Genomic DNA, 21400 nt, shown 5'->3' with positions numbered 1-21400 from the left:
CCTGATAAGCTAAAGTGAAAAAGAGAAAGTCAGCCTCCTCTTAGACTGGTTCGTCTGCTTGCTTAGTGAGAAGCTTATAGCTTACACTTTCAGGAGATCAAATAACATAAATCTGAGCAAAGTAAAAAAGTTAAAAGTGAACAAACAAAAAATCTTTATCAGTGAAAAACCCCTAAGTTTGGAAAGACTTCTTTTTTAACATAAGTTACATTATAATCAAACATTGTCTTGTAGTTCACAAAATATGGGCATGCATTAAAAGGTATCAAAAGGTACACACAAAATTAGCTACTGCTATGAAAAAAGAGAAACTAAAATATTATTTTCCAATAACATGTCTCCACCGAAAAGGGAGTATCTGACTTTACCTACTTGCCTCTGCCTTAATCCAAGTGATAAAGAAGTTAATTATCCAAGGATTATTACATGAGGATATTTCCTCTTTAAGTATTCTGAGTAACTACAACAAAGGCTGACAGATAATTTGATTGTTTCTAATTTCTCATTATTATGAACAATGCTTTAAAGAACCCTTATACATGTATCTCTACACGAGCAAATATTTCTCTAGGGCAAATTTTTCTAGAGGTAGAATTGCTAGGTCAAAACACAAAATTCCACTTTAAATTTGACAGACACTGACAGGACTATTTATACCAACTCACTCCCACTGAATGTATGTGAAAGTACCTTATATTAATGATAAAATATTTATCACTGTTCCATTTTATATTTCCTTATGTACCGAGATGGAAACACTTTTTCTAGTTTACTATTTCTTTTCCTATGAATTGCCTTGCTATATCATCCTTTACCCATCAGAAGTTTTTCTTATTCATTTAAAAATTCTTTACGTTGAACAAACACGTCCCTATTTGGGGGCAGGTCTGTAACACAAGACGTTATGTACTGATATCCACACGTGCATTCTCTCAATAAATAGCTGGTGAGGTAACTCCTGTTAACTTCAGTCATTAGTTGGCATGAACTGACATCTCTCATTGTGGTTTTATGTGCACTTCTCTGAAGACTAATGATGTTGAACATCTTTTCATGTGCTTATTGGCCTTTTACATCTTCTGTGAAGTGTCTGTTCAAGTCTTTTGCCCATTTAAAAAAATTGTGTTGTCTTCTTGAGTTATAAAAATTAATTTTATATTCTGGATTCAAGTTCTTTGTTAGATATGTGTATTGATAATTTTCTTCTAGTCTATATAAATTGCCTTTTCATTGTATCTTTTAATGATCAGAGGGTGTTGTTTTTTTTTTTTTTAATTTTTAAAGTTGTTTTGAGTTTGAGAAAGAGAGAGCATGAGCAGGGAGAGGGGCAGAGGGAGAGAAAGAGGGGAGAGAGAAAGAGAGAGACACTGTTAAGCAAGGCTCCATGCTCAGTGCGGAGCCCCACAGGGGGCTCAATCCCATGATTCTGGGATCATGACCTGAGCCAAAATCAAGAGTTGGACTCTCAACCAACTGAGCTACCCAAGCTCCCTGAGCAGAGATTTTTAGTTTTGATGAAGCCTATTTTTCCTTTTATGTTCAGTGCTTTTAGTGTCCTCTCTAAAATATCTTTGCCTACCCCAAGATATTCAACAATGTTTTCTCCTAATGTTTTATATGAGTTTTAGTTTTTACATTCACATCTAGGATTTATCTTGAATTAATTTTTGTGTGTTCTCAGAGGCAGGTCAAGATTCTTACACTTATTTTCTTCTATCATGCATGGAACGTCCTGGTCTGGTCATCCTGCACTTGTGGAGGGAGGCTTGGCTCAGCTTTGCCCTTACTTAGTCTTAGGTGAACTCTTTATTTTAGGACATTGTCTTTACCTATGACATTTCTGTGGTTTCAATGAAATCCCAAGGTATTTAACAAGCTCGTCAAACTCAGCAAGCTTCAGACTCCAAACTCTGTCTCAGCTACACCACACAGGCACTGAAATCCTTGCGTAGCTTTCTACAAGTCTCCTGGGAGTCTCTTATGCATGCACAGTTCAGAAAACAGCAAGGAATTTGAGAAGAATTTATATGTAGATGTAAGGACTTCCTACATTGGAGCTCTCTCCTTTTTGGATTTGCCTTTTCAATTTCCAGCTACTCTGACAGCCTCAACTCCACCCTGTGATACAACCATAAGCTGACAAGACTGTGGCAGTCTGCTTGAGTTCTAGTTACTACATTCTGCACGGATTAGGGAACAGACAGGAAGCAAACATATCTCACCAGTGTGGATCCCTTCTTTTAAGAGTTTAATCCCCTCCAGTTTCCTCCAGCTTCTGATTACTCTCCAGTGCCTTTGAGTAGTTTTTAAAAAACTTTTATCCAAAGTTGATAACTGTTCATGGGAGGGCTAGTCAGATTCAAGCTAAGGAATCCCTTAGTATGTTTTTATCCATTAAAATGTTTAAGATTGAGGAAAGCAGGATCCTTGCCCAGAACAAAAGAAATATCTATTCATGCATACGCTATTGGATTAGTTTTGCTAATATTTCATTTAGAATTTAAAAGATACATTTAAAAGCAAAATTAGTTTTTCGGTTTTCTTTTTTTTAATGCTTCACAGTAGTTTATATAACAAAGACTGTTCACATACCTGGGCCATGTGCCTATTTCAAGTATAGATCTAGAGTTGAAAATTTTAATTTCTTCGTTTTTTGGTTTAATCAGCTTTTTCTAAACTGGTATTGAGTCACTTTGATCATTTAAATTTTTGTAGAAATTACCATTTTATCTTGACAGTAAAATTTATTGGTACAAAGCTGTAAATCGTACTTTCTTACATTAAACAAATTTCATGTCTGTGGTCTTTATATTTGCTTAGATTTTCTGTGGAGATAGCACAGTACTGGAAAAAAAAGGAGAGACTCATCTCTTCCTTCCCATTTTTTGTATTACTAATTCTATTTATCGTCTTGTTGCATTTTCTGAGGGTTCTGGTACAAGCAGTGAAAACATGCGTCATCATCCTGGCCGTTGGCACTAAAATTAACTTCAATATTAAGTTTGATTTAAAATTTTTTTAACAGATACCTTTCATCAGGTTAAGGATTTCCTTATCTATTCATTTAGTAACACCTGCCTGTAAAATTACTCAGGTTTAGAATCCTATTCTGAACATTGATCCAATTTCTTTAGCGAATATTGATTTAATTAGCTTTCTAATTCTTGTTGAACCAATTTTGGTAATATACATTTTCCAGAAAATGGTCCGATTCATCTAATTGTATAATAATGTTACCACAAACTACTTGTAATATTCCCGTATGACTTTTAAAATCTCAAAAAATTAAAAAAAAAAAAAAAAAAAAAAAAAAGAAGGGGCGCCTGGGTGGCTCAGTCGGTTAAGCGTCCAACTTCAGCTCAGGTCATGATCTCATGGTCCGTGAGTTCAAGCCCCATGTCGGGCTCTGTGCTGACTGCTCAGAGCCTGGAGCCTGTTTCGGATTCTGTGTCTCCCTCTCTCTCTGACCCTCCCCCATTCATGCTCTGTCTCTGTCTCAAAAATAAATAAACGTTAAAAAAAATTTTTTTTAAATCTCTATTACTGTATTTGTAGTTATAGACACTTTTGCTCACTTTTATTAGTACCTTTTCCTTTTTTTCTTCAGTCTTGCTTTCAGATTTGTCTATTTTCCCCAAGTTTTCAGAAAGCCTGTTTTTTGTTTTATTGAATCTTATTGTTAATTCAATTTTTTTCTGATCATATTATTTTTTCTACTTAAGATTTCACCTGTAATTTTCCTTCTAAACTCCTGAGTAAATGGGGAGCTCATTTATTTCATATCCTACTTATTTCAATGCATTAAAGGCTGTAAATTTTTCACTAGGTACTCTACCAATGTGTTCCAACAGTTTTAATATATAATACTTTTATTATGGTTATTTTCAAAATATTTTATGAGTACAGTACCACTGTGATTTCCAGCATTAATGCAGGAGTTATTTAGGAATATGTTTCCAAACATATGGGTTTTTTATTGTGGTTTCTAATTTAATTACATTGTGGTTAGAGAACACATTCTGAATGATGTAAAGTCTTAAAAAATGGAATTCAGAGTTCCTTTGTGGTTTAATACATTATCAATTTCTTATAAATGTTCCATATGTCTTTGAAAAGAATATATATATTCTCTATTCATTGAAATAAGTATAATATACACATATATAATACATGTTCCTACTGGATTAAGCTTGTTAATTTTGTTTATCAAATCTTCTATCTTTACTAATTTTTTTTCTGTTTAATCTATTAAATTCTAATTAAAGGTATGTTTATAAACTTCCACTAACTGGCTTAGTCAAACTTGCTTGATAATTCCCCATATTTTGCTACTTTGCCTGTATTTTAGACTGTGTTAGGAGGTATACAAAGTTTACCAAGATTATATCTTCCTAGTGGCTTATTCCATTTGTTACTAATATTTTGTGTTTTAAGCTCAATTATATCTAATGTTAATCTTCCTACACTAGCTTTCTCTTTCTCAGTATTTCTGAAGTTTATCTTTTTTTATCCCCACCCCCCTTTTTAAACTTTCTGTGTTAGTTTTGTTTTAGTATGTTCTTAGAAGCCCTTTATAGGGGGATTATACCAATCAACAAACCAATAAACCCAATCAGATGGTCTGTCTTTTAAAGGTTAAATGAGCTTTTTCCTGAATGGCCTTTCTATCAGAGTTCTAATTCTCCTCCTTTCTTCTTTTGTATTCGTAGGTTTTGGGTTTTTTTTTTTTTTTTAAAGTTTCTTTTACTTTTACTCAAGACTGCTTTCTATTGTTTCAGGAGTTATCTTTTGATGTTGTAATTCAAATACTAAAACATACTTTTGTTCTAATAAAGTCCAAGTAAGAGTATTCAGTGTTTCTATTCTCCTCTCAAAATGTCAAATTTGGTGGAAAAATTTACAACCTTATTTTCACTAATCTCTAACTGAAATTTGAAATTTCACTTATGAATATAAACAAACCATTATAGTATTTACAGTACCTGTCACCAACAGAAATCACAGATATTTACACATTACATTTCAGTTTTAATAGATACCTAGAATCACTATTTACACTCAAAATCACCTCGGAATTACAGTAGTTGTTAGAACCATCACTTACTAATATGTTAATAAATAAGCATGTATTACTATACTACATATTTGTAAAAAATATCAGATAGCTTTGTTCAATATAATTGGTTCCCTTTGTAATGGTGTGTATTATGATTTATGAGTTTAAAAACATTCTGGGAAAGGATCTATAGATTTCATTAAGTACCAAAGTGTTCACAGCATAAAAAATTTAAGGAAAAAAAAAAACCCTGATGCACTTGTGATGAACACTGGGTGAAACTAATGTAACATCGTATGTTAACTATGTTGGAATTAAAATAAAATAAACAAACAAACAAAAAAACCCTGATATAGTAAGTGTATTACGTCTGGAGTAAATTTGTGTTTGGATTTTGTGGCTGTTTCTGTCAGTATTAACATTTTCCATACATTTTGGAAATAAGGCTTATTCTTTAGACGCTTTTCTGGTTCACTCTCTCTCCTTTTAATCCATTCTCTCTCTATATTCGTCCACAGCCTGTGTTTTATAGTTACTTCCAACTGGGTCTGCATTCCAGAACAGTCTTAACATGGTGGTTCACAGCATTATAGGTCCTGTCACGGAGTCTTTAGATGGCCTGGTTAAATTCCTATTTGTTAGGGTATGTCTTCCCACTTCTTTAAGTTCTCAGCCCCATACAAACTCAGGCAGTGGTTAGTAGAAGTTCTTTTCAGCCTTCTTTCTTGAGCACAATAGCCTGACTCCAGTCCCTGGCTTCAAGCAAGCAATTAGAATCTAATCCTCTATCTCTTCTTGATAAGATGGCCTCTGTTGATTTTGGTAGGTTTCAAGGGAGAGGACTAAGGTAAAAATGCCTTTACGTTACCATCTTTAACCAGTTTTTAAAAATTTTTTTTAAAGTCTGTTTATTTTTGATAGAGAATCAGAATGTGAATGGGGGAGGACAGAGAGAGAGGGAGACAAAGAATCTGAAGCCTGCTCCAAGGTCTGAACTGCCAGCACAGAGCCTGATGTGGGGCTTGAACTCACAAACTGTGCAATCATGACCTGAGCTCAAGTCAGATGCTTAACCAACTGAGTCACCCAGGCGCCCCTAACCAGTTTTTACAAGGACAGCTCTAAATATTGTTTATAGTCTATAATTTTAGTTTCCCTCCTTTATCTAGATTTTAATTTTATTTTAAACTCAGGAATGAATGTTTTCTTTTTATCAAATGCTTTAAAACATCTATTCTAGATAATCATATACTTTTTCTTTGACTTGTTAATATGGTAAATTCATTTAAAATTTTCTAATAGTGACTGACTTGTATGTCTAAATGAGCCGCATTTGATTATGGTATAAATTTCTTTTGAACAATTTAGGATTACACCAATATTCACAAGTGAAACTTGGTTGTCTTTGTATGTATGCGACCCTTCTCAAGTTTGGTGTTACCATGACAATGATTTCAGTAAGAACTAGGACAATTACTAAAATCACTTTCCGATCTCATTAGGCTGGGTAAATCCAAATTCACTAACTTTGTCTGGAATTTGGGAAATTTTCCTTTAGATGTATGGTCCATCTCTAATTTTGTTCTGCATTTCAGCATTGTGCTTGGTTTTGGTGTATCTTTGTAAAATCTAAAGGGTCCAACACACGATCAGAACCAAATGGCAGGGGCACCTGGGTGGCTCAGTCAGTTGAGCATCTGACTCTTGGTTTTGGCCTGGGCCATGGTCCCAAGGTCATGAAATTGAGCCCTGTGTTGAGTTCCACACTAAGCGTGGAGTCAGCTTGAGATTGTCTCTCTCTCTTCCTCTGCTCCTCTCCATTGCTTGCTCAAGCTCTCTCTGTGTCTCTCAAATAATAATAATAAAAAAAGAACCAAATGGCAGTGTTCCATGCAGCCTCCTCCGTGCTGGCAAGAATTGCCAAGTTTTATGGAACTGAGCTGGTAGGTGGCAAATTTAATTTTGGGGTTGGACTTTTAGGTTAAAAGATAAAAATTTCCCAAAACTCTAGTTTTATGTGGAAAGAAATCTTATACTTGGAATTCCTATGGTAAAAATGCTACTTTGTAAACATATTATAAGTAATAGAAAATAGGTGTATCATCTGGGTTCCAGCTCGGGCAGTGCTGCAGAAGGAGAACCTTAGTAGCACATCTTATCAATCCATCCAGCAAGACATTCACCCTTCTCACAGAGCAGCACGGTTTCCAGAGAAGCTCAGCTCTGGTGTTCCAGAAGATGTTGGCCTGGGGCAGGAGACCAGATGGAAAGCAAACCAGATGGCCCCTGTTTTACGGCTTCCACAGACAAAGGGGGATAGGACACAGTTGTGTTTCTCAAGAGACAGTGGGTGTCTCATTAGTTAGTGGATATAAAAAAGGAAGCTGGATGAAACAGATAAAGGGGATGAAGAGGTACAAACTTCCCATTATAAAATAAGTCAGTCGCCGAGATGAAAAATAGAGCGTGGGGAACGTAGTCAATATATTATAATAACATTGTACGGTGACAGATGGTGACTACTTTATCATGGTCAGCACTGAATAATGTAGAGAACTGTTGAATCAGGATGTTGTACACCTGAAACGAATATACCATTGTATGCTAGTTATACTTCAAAAACCCCCACAAAAGTAGGCTAAATTTACAATCTTAGTTTTAAAAAATGTAAAGAAGGGATTTGAGTCTATGATGTACACGGTCTCTTCTAAATCTAAAATTCCATACTCTTGCCTATAAAAATGTTCCTAATGAAACAATGTTGAAGACGCGGATACTGGCCTTTGTGCTGTTGCAGACACTGCCTCCGTGGTGGGCATGACTTTCTTATTTGTGTTTCATTTCCAACCACAGTTCTTTAAGCACACTATTTTTTTTCTTTTTCTCCTCTTCAGGCATTTTTTTTTTAATAGCCTTGATATAACTTCCTTAAGCAAGCATTATCTAGTTCCACTGAATATTTTCTCCTTAGTATCTTATCCTCAAGGTTTTTCTATGCAATTTTAAATGTTACTAAAGTGAATCTTAATCTTCCTTATTTATATTTATTCTTAGAAACTTATGTTTCTTCTAGGAGTATCTTTCATTTTATATTCTTAACAGAAGTTCTTTTGTTTCAACGTTACAAAAAAGGAGATTTTCCTAGATACGTTTATCCATTATCAGTCTGTTTCAAGTTTTATATACGTACAATACGTACGTGTATACAGATAAACACTACAATCATGTTTTAGCTTATTAAGATAGAGGATTCTACTAATGAGACTAAGGTTATGGGCTAGGTGTCCAAGTGGATTAGTGAGTTTTGTTTATTTGTCCCATAGCTAAAGGTTACACTCTTGACCCTAATAAGCTACTTCTCAAATGTGCACCTTTTGTTAAAAAATGACCTACAAGAATATGGATGGCTCAGTGGAAATCCACTACCACCATCAGAAAACATTCAAAACATATACCCATACAGTACAGGAAGGATGGGCCATTACTCCTACTCTTAATATGGTACTGGTAACTACAGTTTATTACATTTTTAGAAAATTGTCTTTTAATATAACTGCATGCTGAGGGATGATACTTGGAACCTGAATTTATATTCTATAAAAATATCATATTTACAATAAAATATTATATATTAAACATATATATGTTTATATTATATATAGAACATACAGTAATATTTATATTTATAATAAAATATTATATATTAAACATATATGTTTATATTATATATATAAGTATATATATAATAAAATGTTATACATAATACAGAAAGGTATCGGCATTACCTTATAGTAATGATTTCCCCTGGGTTTGCCCTTATGAACCAGCTGCAGTTGATCTTGGCAGGATATTCAGAAGGCCAGCCTGGGCTTGTGATTATACCACTCGGTGCTCGAATTTGTTCTGGAGTCTCTCCACAAGCTGTAAGAAGCCAAAGCAATCTTAGCTAATTATTATACTTTAAAACAGAGCACTAAGTAAATCAGTCTTTATTTAAAAAACAAAAAAACGCACAACACTTTAGAGATCAAATTATATACAATAAAATATGGTATTATCAACCTTAAAGAGTTTTTATATTTTATTTTCTTCCCCTTAGTCAAAGGATCTTATGCTAATTAAGTACACATTTTGGGGAGGCATGGAAGTTTTCAAATTAGATCTCTGAATAACAGTTTAAGAGTCAGGATTACGAGCTTTAGCCATGGATTCTGATCAAGTGATCCATCTATCTTTTTTCAAAACTCACCTTTTAAATTCATTTTCTTTCTTATAAACTACCTACAAAGTTCAATGTTTGCCGAACTACTGTGTTTAGATCCTTAAAAGTACCATTTTATTTTCTGGATACTTTAAATTAAAACACTATTATATACATATGTATGTATATAAATAGTCTTCTGGACAAAATAATTAAGGGGAAGCACATATAAACACAACAGTAAGATGCTGGGTCATTAAGAAGTTAGTGGATGACTGGATGAAGACAGCAAAACACTATACTTCAAAATTACTGCAAAGGAAATCTTCAATTTATTCTATGAATATTTCTAAATTTTATTACAGGGTGATAAATGATTCCTAAATTATGTGAAAAATAAAGGCTTGAAATAGTGATTAAAATATCAGTATGCGATCAGATCTGAATATCGTGAAGAAATACAGAATAAACTCAAACTACTACCAACACTTTGGTAGTAGTTCTTGCTATGTTCTTGCATTATCTTGAACTCTCACAGTGACACAGTGCACATTTTACCTATCCAGAAGTCAGCAGATAATGTGACAATTTATTCTCCCTCAATTTAAAAAATAGCCACTGGGCTACAAAAAATACATGATGAATGTATCAGCTTTCAGTAAGATTTAAAACCCTAAAACCTCTTATTTGATGTAATTTCAATATATTAGATTATCTGATTTTTAAAATCAGATAGATAAGAAGTCGCAAATTAGAAGTGAGGAAAGTAGCGGCCAGAGGTACACACAGTTATTAGAAGTAATGGAGGCAATTTTCAGAATAAAGTATGTGCTGAACTAAAAAACCACGACAGCTCAGAATATGCATAGTACTGCCTATCTTCCAAAAGGTAAGAGAGGACTGTCCTTTCATACTAATTAGTGGTCATTCCTAGCTAAAAGAGTTGTTGAGCGAATAAATGAATCTTTGTAAGCAAAGTGCCTCGTGTAATAAGTGGCCTGAACTTTCATGCTTTTTGAGTTCTGCTGTTTTTAAAAATTAGTTAACCCAATTTGTAGATAGGCAAGAATCCCTATTACAATTATAATTTGTAAAAATGGTCATTTTTTTGATAGCAGAGGTTATATCCATTCAACTTAAGTTAGAATGCCAAGAAGTATATTATGCAATTAAAAAAATTTATCTATAATGATCAAAATAAAGCAAGCTATATTGCTTAAAGACTCAATCCTTACTTCTATAGATAACCCAATCTCTGAAGAAAAATCTAGGTTTTAAAATGTACTTTAGTGAAGAAAAAAAATGTTCATGCCTAAAATGGGTCTACCCTGGAATTAGGGAACACTGCACCAAAAGGATCTTGTTTTTAATCACTTAAAAAAAAAAAAAAAAAAAAAAAAAACCTTTACAGCATAGAATACAAGGATATATCAAGAGCCTAGTACACACATCTTATTGCCCATTCACAGTCAAAGCTTCCAATATTTTTTGTTAAATTTCATTGAGTAAAATTTCCCTTATAAACTTTTTAAAAATTTTGATGAATGATACTCTAGAAAATGATTAAATTTATCCGCATGTGAGCTTACTGACCATGAAGTCAGAGTTTTGCTTTTAACTTTGCTCTAATGAGTTATCACAATAATTAAAGAAAAGACATCCAAAGTAATTTATAAGAACTTTTTCTTTCTTCATTATCTCTTGCCAAAGCATTTCGGAGTAGTATGCCAAAGCAAAAACCAGGTAGGGATAATTTATGGCAACGTAGACAAGTGTTAGCCTTTATATAAGTGGATGGACCAGTTATTGGTGAAAAGCTGGAATTTTATTAGGTTTGGTTTTAAATTTCTCCCCCCTGGATAACTGAGGCACCCATAGGTGGTGCTCTTATACCAAAAACAAAATATGTTATGTTCTGGTATGGATGCTCAAAAATACTTCATTTTCATACGACTGCCTGAAGATAAGACACACCACCCATAAGAACGGTTATTTTGAGATTCAGTATTTTACATTTCTAATTCAATAAGTACTTTAAAAACAAAACTCTAGTATCATGTTTCTCCCTTAATTGGTTATGAATACATATTTTGATTTAATTTTGCACATTTGCAACATGACTGAGTTTGGCATTTTGTTTCAGATCCAGCTGGTGGTTTTTTATCAACACATTTTTTGCATGTACAGTACGCTGGGCATATAGATAAATATAATTTAGAACAGCCATAGCGCATACCTTTCTCTAAGAAAGTAAATTCAAATGTTAAAACAGTAAGATTAACATTAGAAACCACTAAAAAAGTTTTCTGTCCCTTTTGGGCTAGGAATTTACATATGTATCTGGGTAGATTTGGATTCATGAGACCTAGATGCTATCCGTTCTACCTGCCATTTACTGGTTTTGTCATGCTGTGAACTACTAAACTTTTTTGGGTCTTGATTTCTTTATGTGTTAAAATAAGAAGTTGCTATTTGAATATCTCTAAGGTCTATTTCAGCGCTAACTCATGCCCATCCCCATATCCCATCATGCTGATATATTTCCACTACCCTTCTGATGGCTCATCAGGATGAACTCATACATTTTTCTGTATTTTCTGACTTTTTAATTTCTCTTTGACCTACTGAAATATGATTCCAATTTGAATTCCATGAAAATCTTGCCAGCTGGCAAAACCATCACAGACATCAGTGCCGTATCAAAGGGATGCTCAATTCCCATCTTCCTTGATCTCTCTGGAGTATATGACAGTGGTTTGTTTCTTCTTGATACACTACTACCTTGACTTGCTGACACAGCCTCTCTGGCTCTCCTCCTCCCTCTGACTGTTCTGTTAGTTCTCTAGTCCAAGGCCTCCTTCTTCAGCCAGCTCCTGGAATGCTGGTGTTTGTAGTTCATTCCAAGCCTTCTGCTCTCCTCACTCTCTAGGGAAGGGTCCCATTCCATCGTACAATTTCAGCTATTATCTACAGTTCATGGGTTTAAAATCTCTAACGCAGAGATTCTGCATTAGTCAAATGCCCGCTGGACATTCCAACATCAAATTCAACATGATCAGGATGGCATATTTCACAAATCTTTCTTTCTATCCTATATTCTTAATCTTTATTCTTAGGCATCAACTGGTTAAAGGAATAGTCACTTCATCTAATTCAAATAGAAAGGAAATTTACTTTAGTATTACAGGTGACTTCAAGGATTTCCAAGCATACGAAGTAAGTCAGGCCTAATACTGACTAAAACTAGAGATTTCCAAGTCAAACTCTGAGATTGCCTTTATCACCTCTTAGGTCTGCTTTATCTCCCAACATCCACCCCAATCTTCCAACTGACTTCCTGTGAGTCCTCTATTTTTTTCATTATTTCAGGGTCTTCTAATGATTTCCCATTTCTAATTCATCGTAACCCTTCAGCTCAAGTACCTACCATCAACTGTAATATCATTTTTTCTTAAATTTATTTATATTGATGTTGTTAATTTTATATCCTTATATTAAAAGCTTTGGGGTGACTTATTGTTACAAATCAATTTCATAATACTTAAGCCTCCATCCTCTCACTTATAAATGGGGATTTAAACACTACTACCATCTAGAATGCTACAAAGGCTAAATATAACTATTATGGTAAAGGACTTAGCACAGTGCTTGGATTGCAGTGAATTGTCAATAAATAACAGCACATGATCTACCAAGTCAGACTGGTTGGTAGTTAATGCCTTGGAATGCTGTATTGAGATGGCTACTAAGGCTGTGTTCAGACTATGTGGGAAAGAGACACAGATTATTCATTTAGTATGTACTGGCACCATTATGCTCTAGAAAGAATGAGAAATTATGCCGCAATTAACTGGTTATCTAACATGGGCAGAAGCCGGGGTAAGGATGAGGTTAGGATACATACCCACAAAATAATGCTTTAGGAAATTAATTTTGTTTTGAACCACACTGCTTACATATTTCTGCTAGTCTGAAGCTCATCTTTCCAGATTTTGACATTCCCAATTTGGGATATACCAAACCTGACCTTCTTTTACCCATGTTTATTCTACCCATTCGTTCTCTACTGCTTATACATAATTATTTTAGCCCCAATCTGACCAATTCTTCAGTGAGAAATAGTTTATACGTAACTAGTAGATAGAAGAATCTCGTGAGTATAATGCAAAGTTGTGACAGATTTTATTTCCAGCATGTTAATGATCTGAAGTAATCAGAAGCAGGAGTTTTTCACAGTTTAAGAAAAAATATAAACACTCTATAGAATGGCTTTCCTTTATTGCCAAGTGGTTACTTTACAAGCTTAAAGAACTGCTTGACTTTCCTCTATTTTAATCTATCTTGGGAGGTTGCTCGTACAAATGGGGACATGAAGACATTTTCCTGCTACGGAAACAAAACATTTTAATGAAGGGTATTTCTGAATTATATTCTTATTATTGATGAAGTTGTTCTCCGTTAGAAGAAAATGTCTTCAAGGAGTAAGTAGGAAGCCTAAAGGATATGACTGCAAAGTCTGGACTGATTCTAGGTATAAATGCCAGGGGTATTTGACTTTGTTAGCATTTGGATTGATATTTCATCAGGGCTATACTTTGCAAAGCTACATAGTTGTAAGTGATCTGTATCAACACTACTTCTGTCACATGCCCTGTTAGTTTAATGTTTAATTTTAAAGAACGTGAGATTTTCTAGGAACACATATGTAGCATTATGGCACAAATGACTATGTTTTAGTCTGTTCATTTTGCTTCCTTAATTGATCTCTTAATAACCAGTATCAACTCTCTTAGAATATAAACATCCACAAAAAACATGTGTATCTAATTTACTCTGGTCGGTATTTTTAGATATAAAGAAGCACTCAAGTATTTTGGATGATGATAATCCATTCTCTCTACTTTTGATAAATTTCCCATAACTGCGGAAACAGAAACTCCCAAGTTAAAGAGGTCCCAAATGTTCTTTCAAAGGATGGCAGCTTTCAACTTGGACAGCATCTTCTCCAGAAGATTATGTAGTGAAGAGGTTATCTGACTGCTTATCAAATAAGAAAGGGAAAATTAAGGAATGAATAGGCAGAGATTCTCTGATGGGAGTTCTCAATAAGATTTTGATATTAGTTTTCAGGCTTAAAATCCAAAGATCTTACTGTATAGTTTAGAAAATGACAAAACTGAGAAAATACTCAAGATTTCTTCATGTTTAACCTGATACTATTCCAATAATCTCAAAGAAAAGCAAAGAATTATGGTTTTTAAGCTAGATTAATGTACTATAGCTATCATCTTTAAATAGGAAGTATTCAAACAACCTCTATTTTACAGGACACATGGCAGAGGAGAGGATAGGATGATTTCAAAATAATGTCAAATAAACTGCCCTTCAACTTGAGATTTCATGGTTTTAAAGCCTGAGGAGAAAAGAAGCAGGCAAGGAAATTTATGATTAGAGCTGAACTACCTGTAAAAGAAAATGAAAACTACAATTTCCTGTTCTACAGATGAAGAGCTGGGTTTCTTTTCAAAACTGACAAAGGTTGACATTTTTAGGACGATAAGTAGTTGAGACTAAAAGCGACATGGAATCTTTGTGCCTTTGGTTTTAATAAATCACGAAACTGAAAAGCAAATAAAAATCAACTGTGCTCACTGACCACCAAAGTAGATAAAATACATATGAAAGGCACAAAAGAGCATGAGGAGAATTCATGGTCTCATGGAAACTGCAGTGTTGCAATAATGAGATATGCTTATTCATAATCCAAGAAACATATAAACAGCCAGGAGAACATACAAAACAACATGCGTAGTCCTAAGTGATACAATACATTTTAAAGTAATTTCACACAATGTATCATGAGGACATAGTGTTACTAAACAGACGCAAAGACCCACACATACAAAAAACCTGCATTACGTAAGTATAAAACAGGGAAGGCTTACTTGACTATTAACACAGCATTTCCTTCACAGAACAGAAGTAGGCAGAGCCAGAGTAAAGAAAGAGCACATTCCAAATTAGAAAAATTTAATGACTCAATTCTGTAGACGCTAGTCAAGCCAAGGTAGGCTACTATGAAAAGAAGTGATGTGATGCAAATAAAGAAACTGGTGAAGCATAGAAATCAGCTAAGAAGCAAATCCTCCAACCTGTAAAATTTCACTTTACAGAAGTTTCATTATCTAACAAGAGCAGGTTCACTCTGTTTATAAGCAAAAGACAGCATTTATAGTCAATGGTGGTCACTATCATTTGGCTGTCTCATTTTCAGAGTACAGTATTTTATAAAGATTAGCTCCATTATGTCTGATAATACAAAAGCAATTCCAAATGTTGAAAACACTACTGAGAAGAATTTAATTCCAATGGAAACAGATGTACTTAAGAAAAAATGCCATCTCCAAAATAAGAAAAGTGGTAAGCAAATGGTGACTAGTAAATGGGCGCATGGGATGAGAGAAAAGAATGATCTGGAAAGCTGATGAGGGAATCACAGGATACGTGGAAACGAGTGCGCCAGTGCAAAAGCAGTACAAGGCACCAGGACATGGAAAATTAGGATATGTAGATAGATGATTAGCATGCAAACCAGATACCTACTGGTCCAGTTAATTTAGGAGAAGGGCAGCAGTTTGAAACTTAAAGGTTAATTATGGTGCACAAGACTGAAGATGAGATTCCTGCTGCAAGTCAGAAGTTTATGGTTCATGAGTTGAAGGCCTGTAAATACAATCAAAATGAGGAGTGTGTGGTCAGGCCTGTGGATCACATGACTAATGATAATGTCACTGCCTGTCAGGTACTTTCTTTTAATTCTTAGTATTTAATTCCTAGTATTCTTTAACTCTTAGTATTATTATCCCTATTTAACAGAAAAGAACACAATGGGGGCAGAGAGAAATTAATTTTCCCAAGATCACAAAAAAGCTAGTAAGTGTCACAACTGGGGTTTGAACCTAGGCAACAGGCTTCGAGGGACACACTCTTAACCACTAAGACACACACCTGCCCTAGAGCTCCCTATGACACTTGGAATAATTATCAAGGAGGTGGAGGGAGCTGCCTCAACAGAATTTCAGTAAAGATAAAAGTAGTCTATTTTGGAAAAAAGAACTTTGGTCCTGTATTAGCACAGACAGAAAAGGTTTTAAAGCACCTAAAGACGGATTCCTATTTAGTACAAATCTATGTAGTGACTGCAGGCAGGACTAATCTGCTTCTAAGTCTCTTTGGAATTAAGACTTTATAAACTCTATTCTAGGACCTACCTTTTATAATAAGAAAAATATACATGTAGGGGTTAATTATAGGTAAGATGTTTAGGGCATGGGATAAAACAGCAGTAAGGGGATGTGATGAAGGCTGAAGGAGACATTTCAAAGGAAAGAGGAGCAGAGAAGGGGAAAAGCAGGGAAGGCTGGGGGACTAATGGAAGGTGGTAATATTCTTAATGTTGGGCAGTCAGAGTTTGGGAAGCAAGCATGTTGTGTCTATGGGCCACTGAGCCCAGTATCAGGCAAGCGTCAGAATCTGCAGATGAATGAAGTACAAGAGGGTCCCTCTTCAGACAGTCCCATGTGACACAGCTAAGCCCTTGCAACCTCCCCAGAAGACGATGGTTAGGATCCCATGGTCAGGAAGAAATGACTTTAGTTTGAAAGTTCTCTTCTTACAACTTGACTGGGTGTGTTGCCCATCCCAGTGTTTTGATTTCTTTGACCTTTTGTTGCCCAGATTCCTTGAATACCTGGTATCTGAGCTGAGCTCTCACATAACATAAATGTCAGGACAGTCAACACACTGAGGATGGACAGAACTGGAAGGAGAAAGAGATTGGACATGGGTAGAATTCCCTTAGAATTACTTCACGCTTCATTCCAATGTTTTCAGAAAGTCAGAAAACTAAACTTCTCTTTTTTTATGGAAACAATTACTAGCACCCTAACAGCAATATTTACTAGCTTAAGATGGGAAGGATTTAACTGTCATTTGAAAGGTAAGAATCAGTACAGGCAGAAAAGTTTGTATCAATCTATCGCTTACACTCAGGACTCTCATTATTTTCAAACCTATTACCAGAAATCACACATTTCTACTACAAGTAGAATATTATAGTAGAATATTTCTACTATGAGTAGAATATTATAGTAGAATATTTCTACTATGAGTAGAATATTATGGTAGAATCCTTATAATTAAATGAATATTCCTTTTCATTAACGTAGATACGTAAGAATGAATGCAGCAATATATTTATTCATGTTAGTTTAAATATGTTTTTTGAGGACCAAAATATTTCATGTGGTCTTCAGCTCTAATCAAGGCAGGTTGTCCAGAACAAACAATGATCAAGGGAACATCGCAGTAAAAAAAAAAAAAAAAAAAAAAAAATATATATATATATATATATATATATATGTATATATATACATATATACACACACACACACATATATATATATATATTTTTAAAAAGTCAAGAGGCACAAAATATGGAAAAAGGAGGAAAAATAGGAAAAAAAAAACCCATACAGTTTTTCCAGTTCCAAAAGGGTCATAGCACAATATGAATAAGATAAGGAGAGTACCCTTAATAGAACTATCCAAGTAGCTTTATCCTAAAATTTCTAAGTAGTAAGAGTAATTCTGAATTTTGCTAGCAAAGTGTAAGATAAGGTAAATGGAGAAGACTCAAACTTTTATACCTTTTTTTAAGGGCATAAAAGGGCAATTTTCTCCTGTATGGGCATAAAAACTACTGATATGGTACCTACATTTCCCAATTTTAAGTACTACAGAAGAGTCAAATGCTAAGCAAGCTACTTCTATTTCCTGAATGGGAAATAACATTAATTTTGAAGTTTACTGTGATTCTTGCTGGAAAAATAGAAGAAGCAGAGCAGAAATCAGCACCTGAGCAAACACATATTGGCCTTGATCTCGTGATGTTCTAAGCCACCTCTCTCAACTCTGACAGGGCTTTTTATATGCTCACATCTTTTTCCAGGAGTGTCTTAGTGTCTTGTCAAGAGTGACACCCAGCAATAAATATACTACCCGGAGTGTGTTTAAGAGAGGAGGAAAGAAGAACTACCACCTACTTTGTTCTGGATACTATATTTCCAGTACTGCAGCTTAAGATCGCACCACCCCTTTTACGGAGCTATTAGTCAACTGGAATCCCAAGTCCGTTCTGCTCATCCACCAAGTGACTGGCTCTTGCACAACCGCTCGCTGCACAGTGCCTCTAATTCAAATTCATGCCTCAGCAAAATCACAAATAAGTCACATGCTATCTCACTTTGAAGAGTTATTCTCCAAGTAGGAAAAGAATTATTCTCAAAGTTACAGAGTAGTAGAGAAAACATCAAACCTTTGAACGCAATGTGTTACATCTTCACAGGATCTGGCTCGCTCACTCAAGTGGTTGAGTTTCACTTCCATCGTCTAAGTGTCACACACTTCTGTCACATTACCACCTGTTCTATCTATGGTCCTGGTGCTCACGCTTACTGTTTTAACACTGTTTCTTATGATAATATAATATAAAATTATTCTATGTAATAATCTGCTATAAATATGCAATTGTTCAATAAAGACATGATAATACATGAAATATTATTACATAATACAGAAACAGGCTTCACATAAAATATTATTATATAATAAAACATCATAAATAATATTTAATTATATACTATGTAATGCTACATATAAAAGTAGAATACATAGTTATATTACTATCATTACTTTCTTTTCTAAAAGTTTCAAGGAATGCTCTACTCCAGAAGCTCAAGCATTTCACGAATAAATTCTCTGAAGGCAGGCAATACTTTTAAAAATTAACAGTATCTTAAAACATGTCCATTATTTTTTAAAAAATGAACTCTGTCTTGTATTCTCTACTCACTTTATTCATTTGAAAGATGGTTTCCTGGGTTCACGTTAAGTTCTATTTTTTTTATATTCTGAAATCCTAAAAACCCTAATGGGTTCAGTATCACCTAAAATATAATAAACTTTATTTCTTTTCTCCATTTGAAACATGGATAAAAGACACACCATATAATACTGGTCAAAAGAACTGGTGAAATTCTTTTTAGTAAGTTTAGGAGGAAGTCCAGTATTTGCTTGAATAATTGAAAATAATATTAAAATCACAAATGAAAGGTACAAAGACCACTTATACCTGCTGCTTTATTCATGCAACTTCTCTATATTTAAAAAAATAATTATAAACTGCTATCAAATAATTAGAGTTTAGGCTTTATTTCCTTTCGGAAGATCTGAAAATTCTAGGATAATAAGAGTGTTATCAGATAGGATGTTCTTCCAGGGAAACTTCAAAATACTGCATTACACTATTTAAGCCCAAAATGGTAGCTAAAAACAAAAGTCACTTTACAACAACAGTGCTCTAACACTAATGCAAAATATTACTAATTAATTTGTAGGCAAAATAACTGCAATTTAGAAAATAATATATCCTAATTAAAAAGGCCACAACTAATTATTTGTTTTAAAAGGGTTATAGGATCAGCAGTATGCTAGGCCTCTGAATACCATAATAGAAACTATAAAATGCAAATATACAAACACAAAGGTAATGACTTTAATAGAATAAAAATTCTGACGAAATAAAGGGAGGGTAATACTTAAAAACTATTTGAAGTCTTTCACTTATATGAGGACTTAAAGATACAAAACAGATGAACATAAGGATAAGGGAAGGGAAGCAAAAATAATATAAAAACAGGGAGGGGGACAAAAACTAAGAGACTCTTTTTTTTTTTTAACGTTTATTTATTTTTGAGACAGAGAGAGACACAGCATGAATGGGGGAGGGGCAGAGAGAGAGGGAGACACAGAATCGGAAGCAGGCTCCAGGCTCTGAGCCATCAGCCCAGAGCCCGACGCGGGTCTCGAACTCGCGGACCGCGAGATCGTGACCTGAGCTGAAGTCGGACGCTCAACCGACTGAGCCACCCAGGCGCCCCAAGAGACTCTTAAATATAGAGAACAAACAGAGGCTTACTGAAGGGGTTGTGGGAGGGGGGATGGGCTAAATGGGTAAAGGGCATTAAGGAATCTACTCCTGAAATCACTGTTGCACTATATGCTAACTTGGATATAAATTAAAAAAATAAATAAAAATTTTCTAAAAATGTTAAAAAAAATATTTGAAGTCTATTTTATATACTCTGGTAATTCAGTTAACATGAACAAGGCTTAAAAAAGAAATTTCCTAAGTAGATATTCTCTTTCTCAGCTCCCAGAAATGAAAGACAAAAAAAAATCCAAGTTAAATGTAAAGTAGACTCAAGACAAAGCTAACCTCAGCTACCGGTGTTACAAGGTAGGCATTTAGAAGCTGTATCACTAGTGACTTGGGAATAATGTGTTAATCCTCATATGTAAAAACGTTCTATTTGAGAAAGCAGCAAGATCCAACATCTGTTCCTATGAGCAACCAGAAAATCTTCTTTAAAATTCAGGGTAGTTTTGCCTAACTATAAAAGAAAGCCAATCTCATTCTCTCATTCTATGCAATGCCACAACTCTCAGCCATGAATCAAAAAGAGAAGTAAACAATTACATTTCTGAACAGTCTGGGGAAAATAGAAGGTTGGGACTTTAAAAGAAATACGATAAGAAAAAAGTTTAAAGAGAAAAACATGATCACACCCAAGACAAGTGTTCTCATACACTGCAGACAGCTGTGTAAACTGGTATTGTCCTTTTTGAAAGAAATCTGTCAAAAAGTTTCTAAATTAAATTATTTATGACCTTTAATACACTAATCCCATTTCTAGAAATCTATGCTAAAAAAAGTCTTAGAAAAAAAAAAAGGCTTGCACCATGACCCAGACTAGGAAAAAACCACTGGAAACAATCCACCGATATGTTTAAGAACATTACAACATAGCCACTGAAGGGAATTTTATACAGGTATTAAAATAATGGTTATGAAAAAATGTATTCTATAAAATGTTCAACAGAAAGGGCAAGAGACAAAATTAGTTATAATTCAAATGCATATACAATTATTTTTAATATATGTACAGAAAAAGGACAGATGAAATAAAATACTATTATTAATTATACTAATAAGCAGAGTTAATGGGTGACTTTTTTAATCT

At 34.3% G+C, this 21400-nt stretch overlaps 1 protein-coding gene across 2 annotated transcripts in view; it reads right to left on the bottom strand.

Moving 5' to 3' along the window:
* Positions 1-21400, bottom strand: part of LRP12 (LDL receptor related protein 12) — a 74333-nt gene that overhangs the window by 12057 nt on the left and 40876 nt on the right. For both annotated transcript variants that reach the window (XM_015078029.3, XM_015078030.3), the window contains one exon: positions 8842-8977. In XM_015078029.3, the coding sequence (XP_014933515.1) occupies positions 8842-8977 (136 nt within the window). The remainder of the gene's footprint in view (positions 1-8841; positions 8978-21400) is intronic.

The sequence above is a fragment of the Acinonyx jubatus genome, chromosome F2, assembly GCF_027475565.1.
Source record: "Acinonyx jubatus isolate Ajub_Pintada_27869175 chromosome F2, VMU_Ajub_asm_v1.0, whole genome shotgun sequence".
Lineage (NCBI taxonomy): Eukaryota > Metazoa > Chordata > Mammalia > Carnivora > Felidae > Acinonyx > Acinonyx jubatus.
Note: the sequence above shows the minus strand (reverse complement) of the source record. Positions and strands in the feature narration are given on the sequence as shown.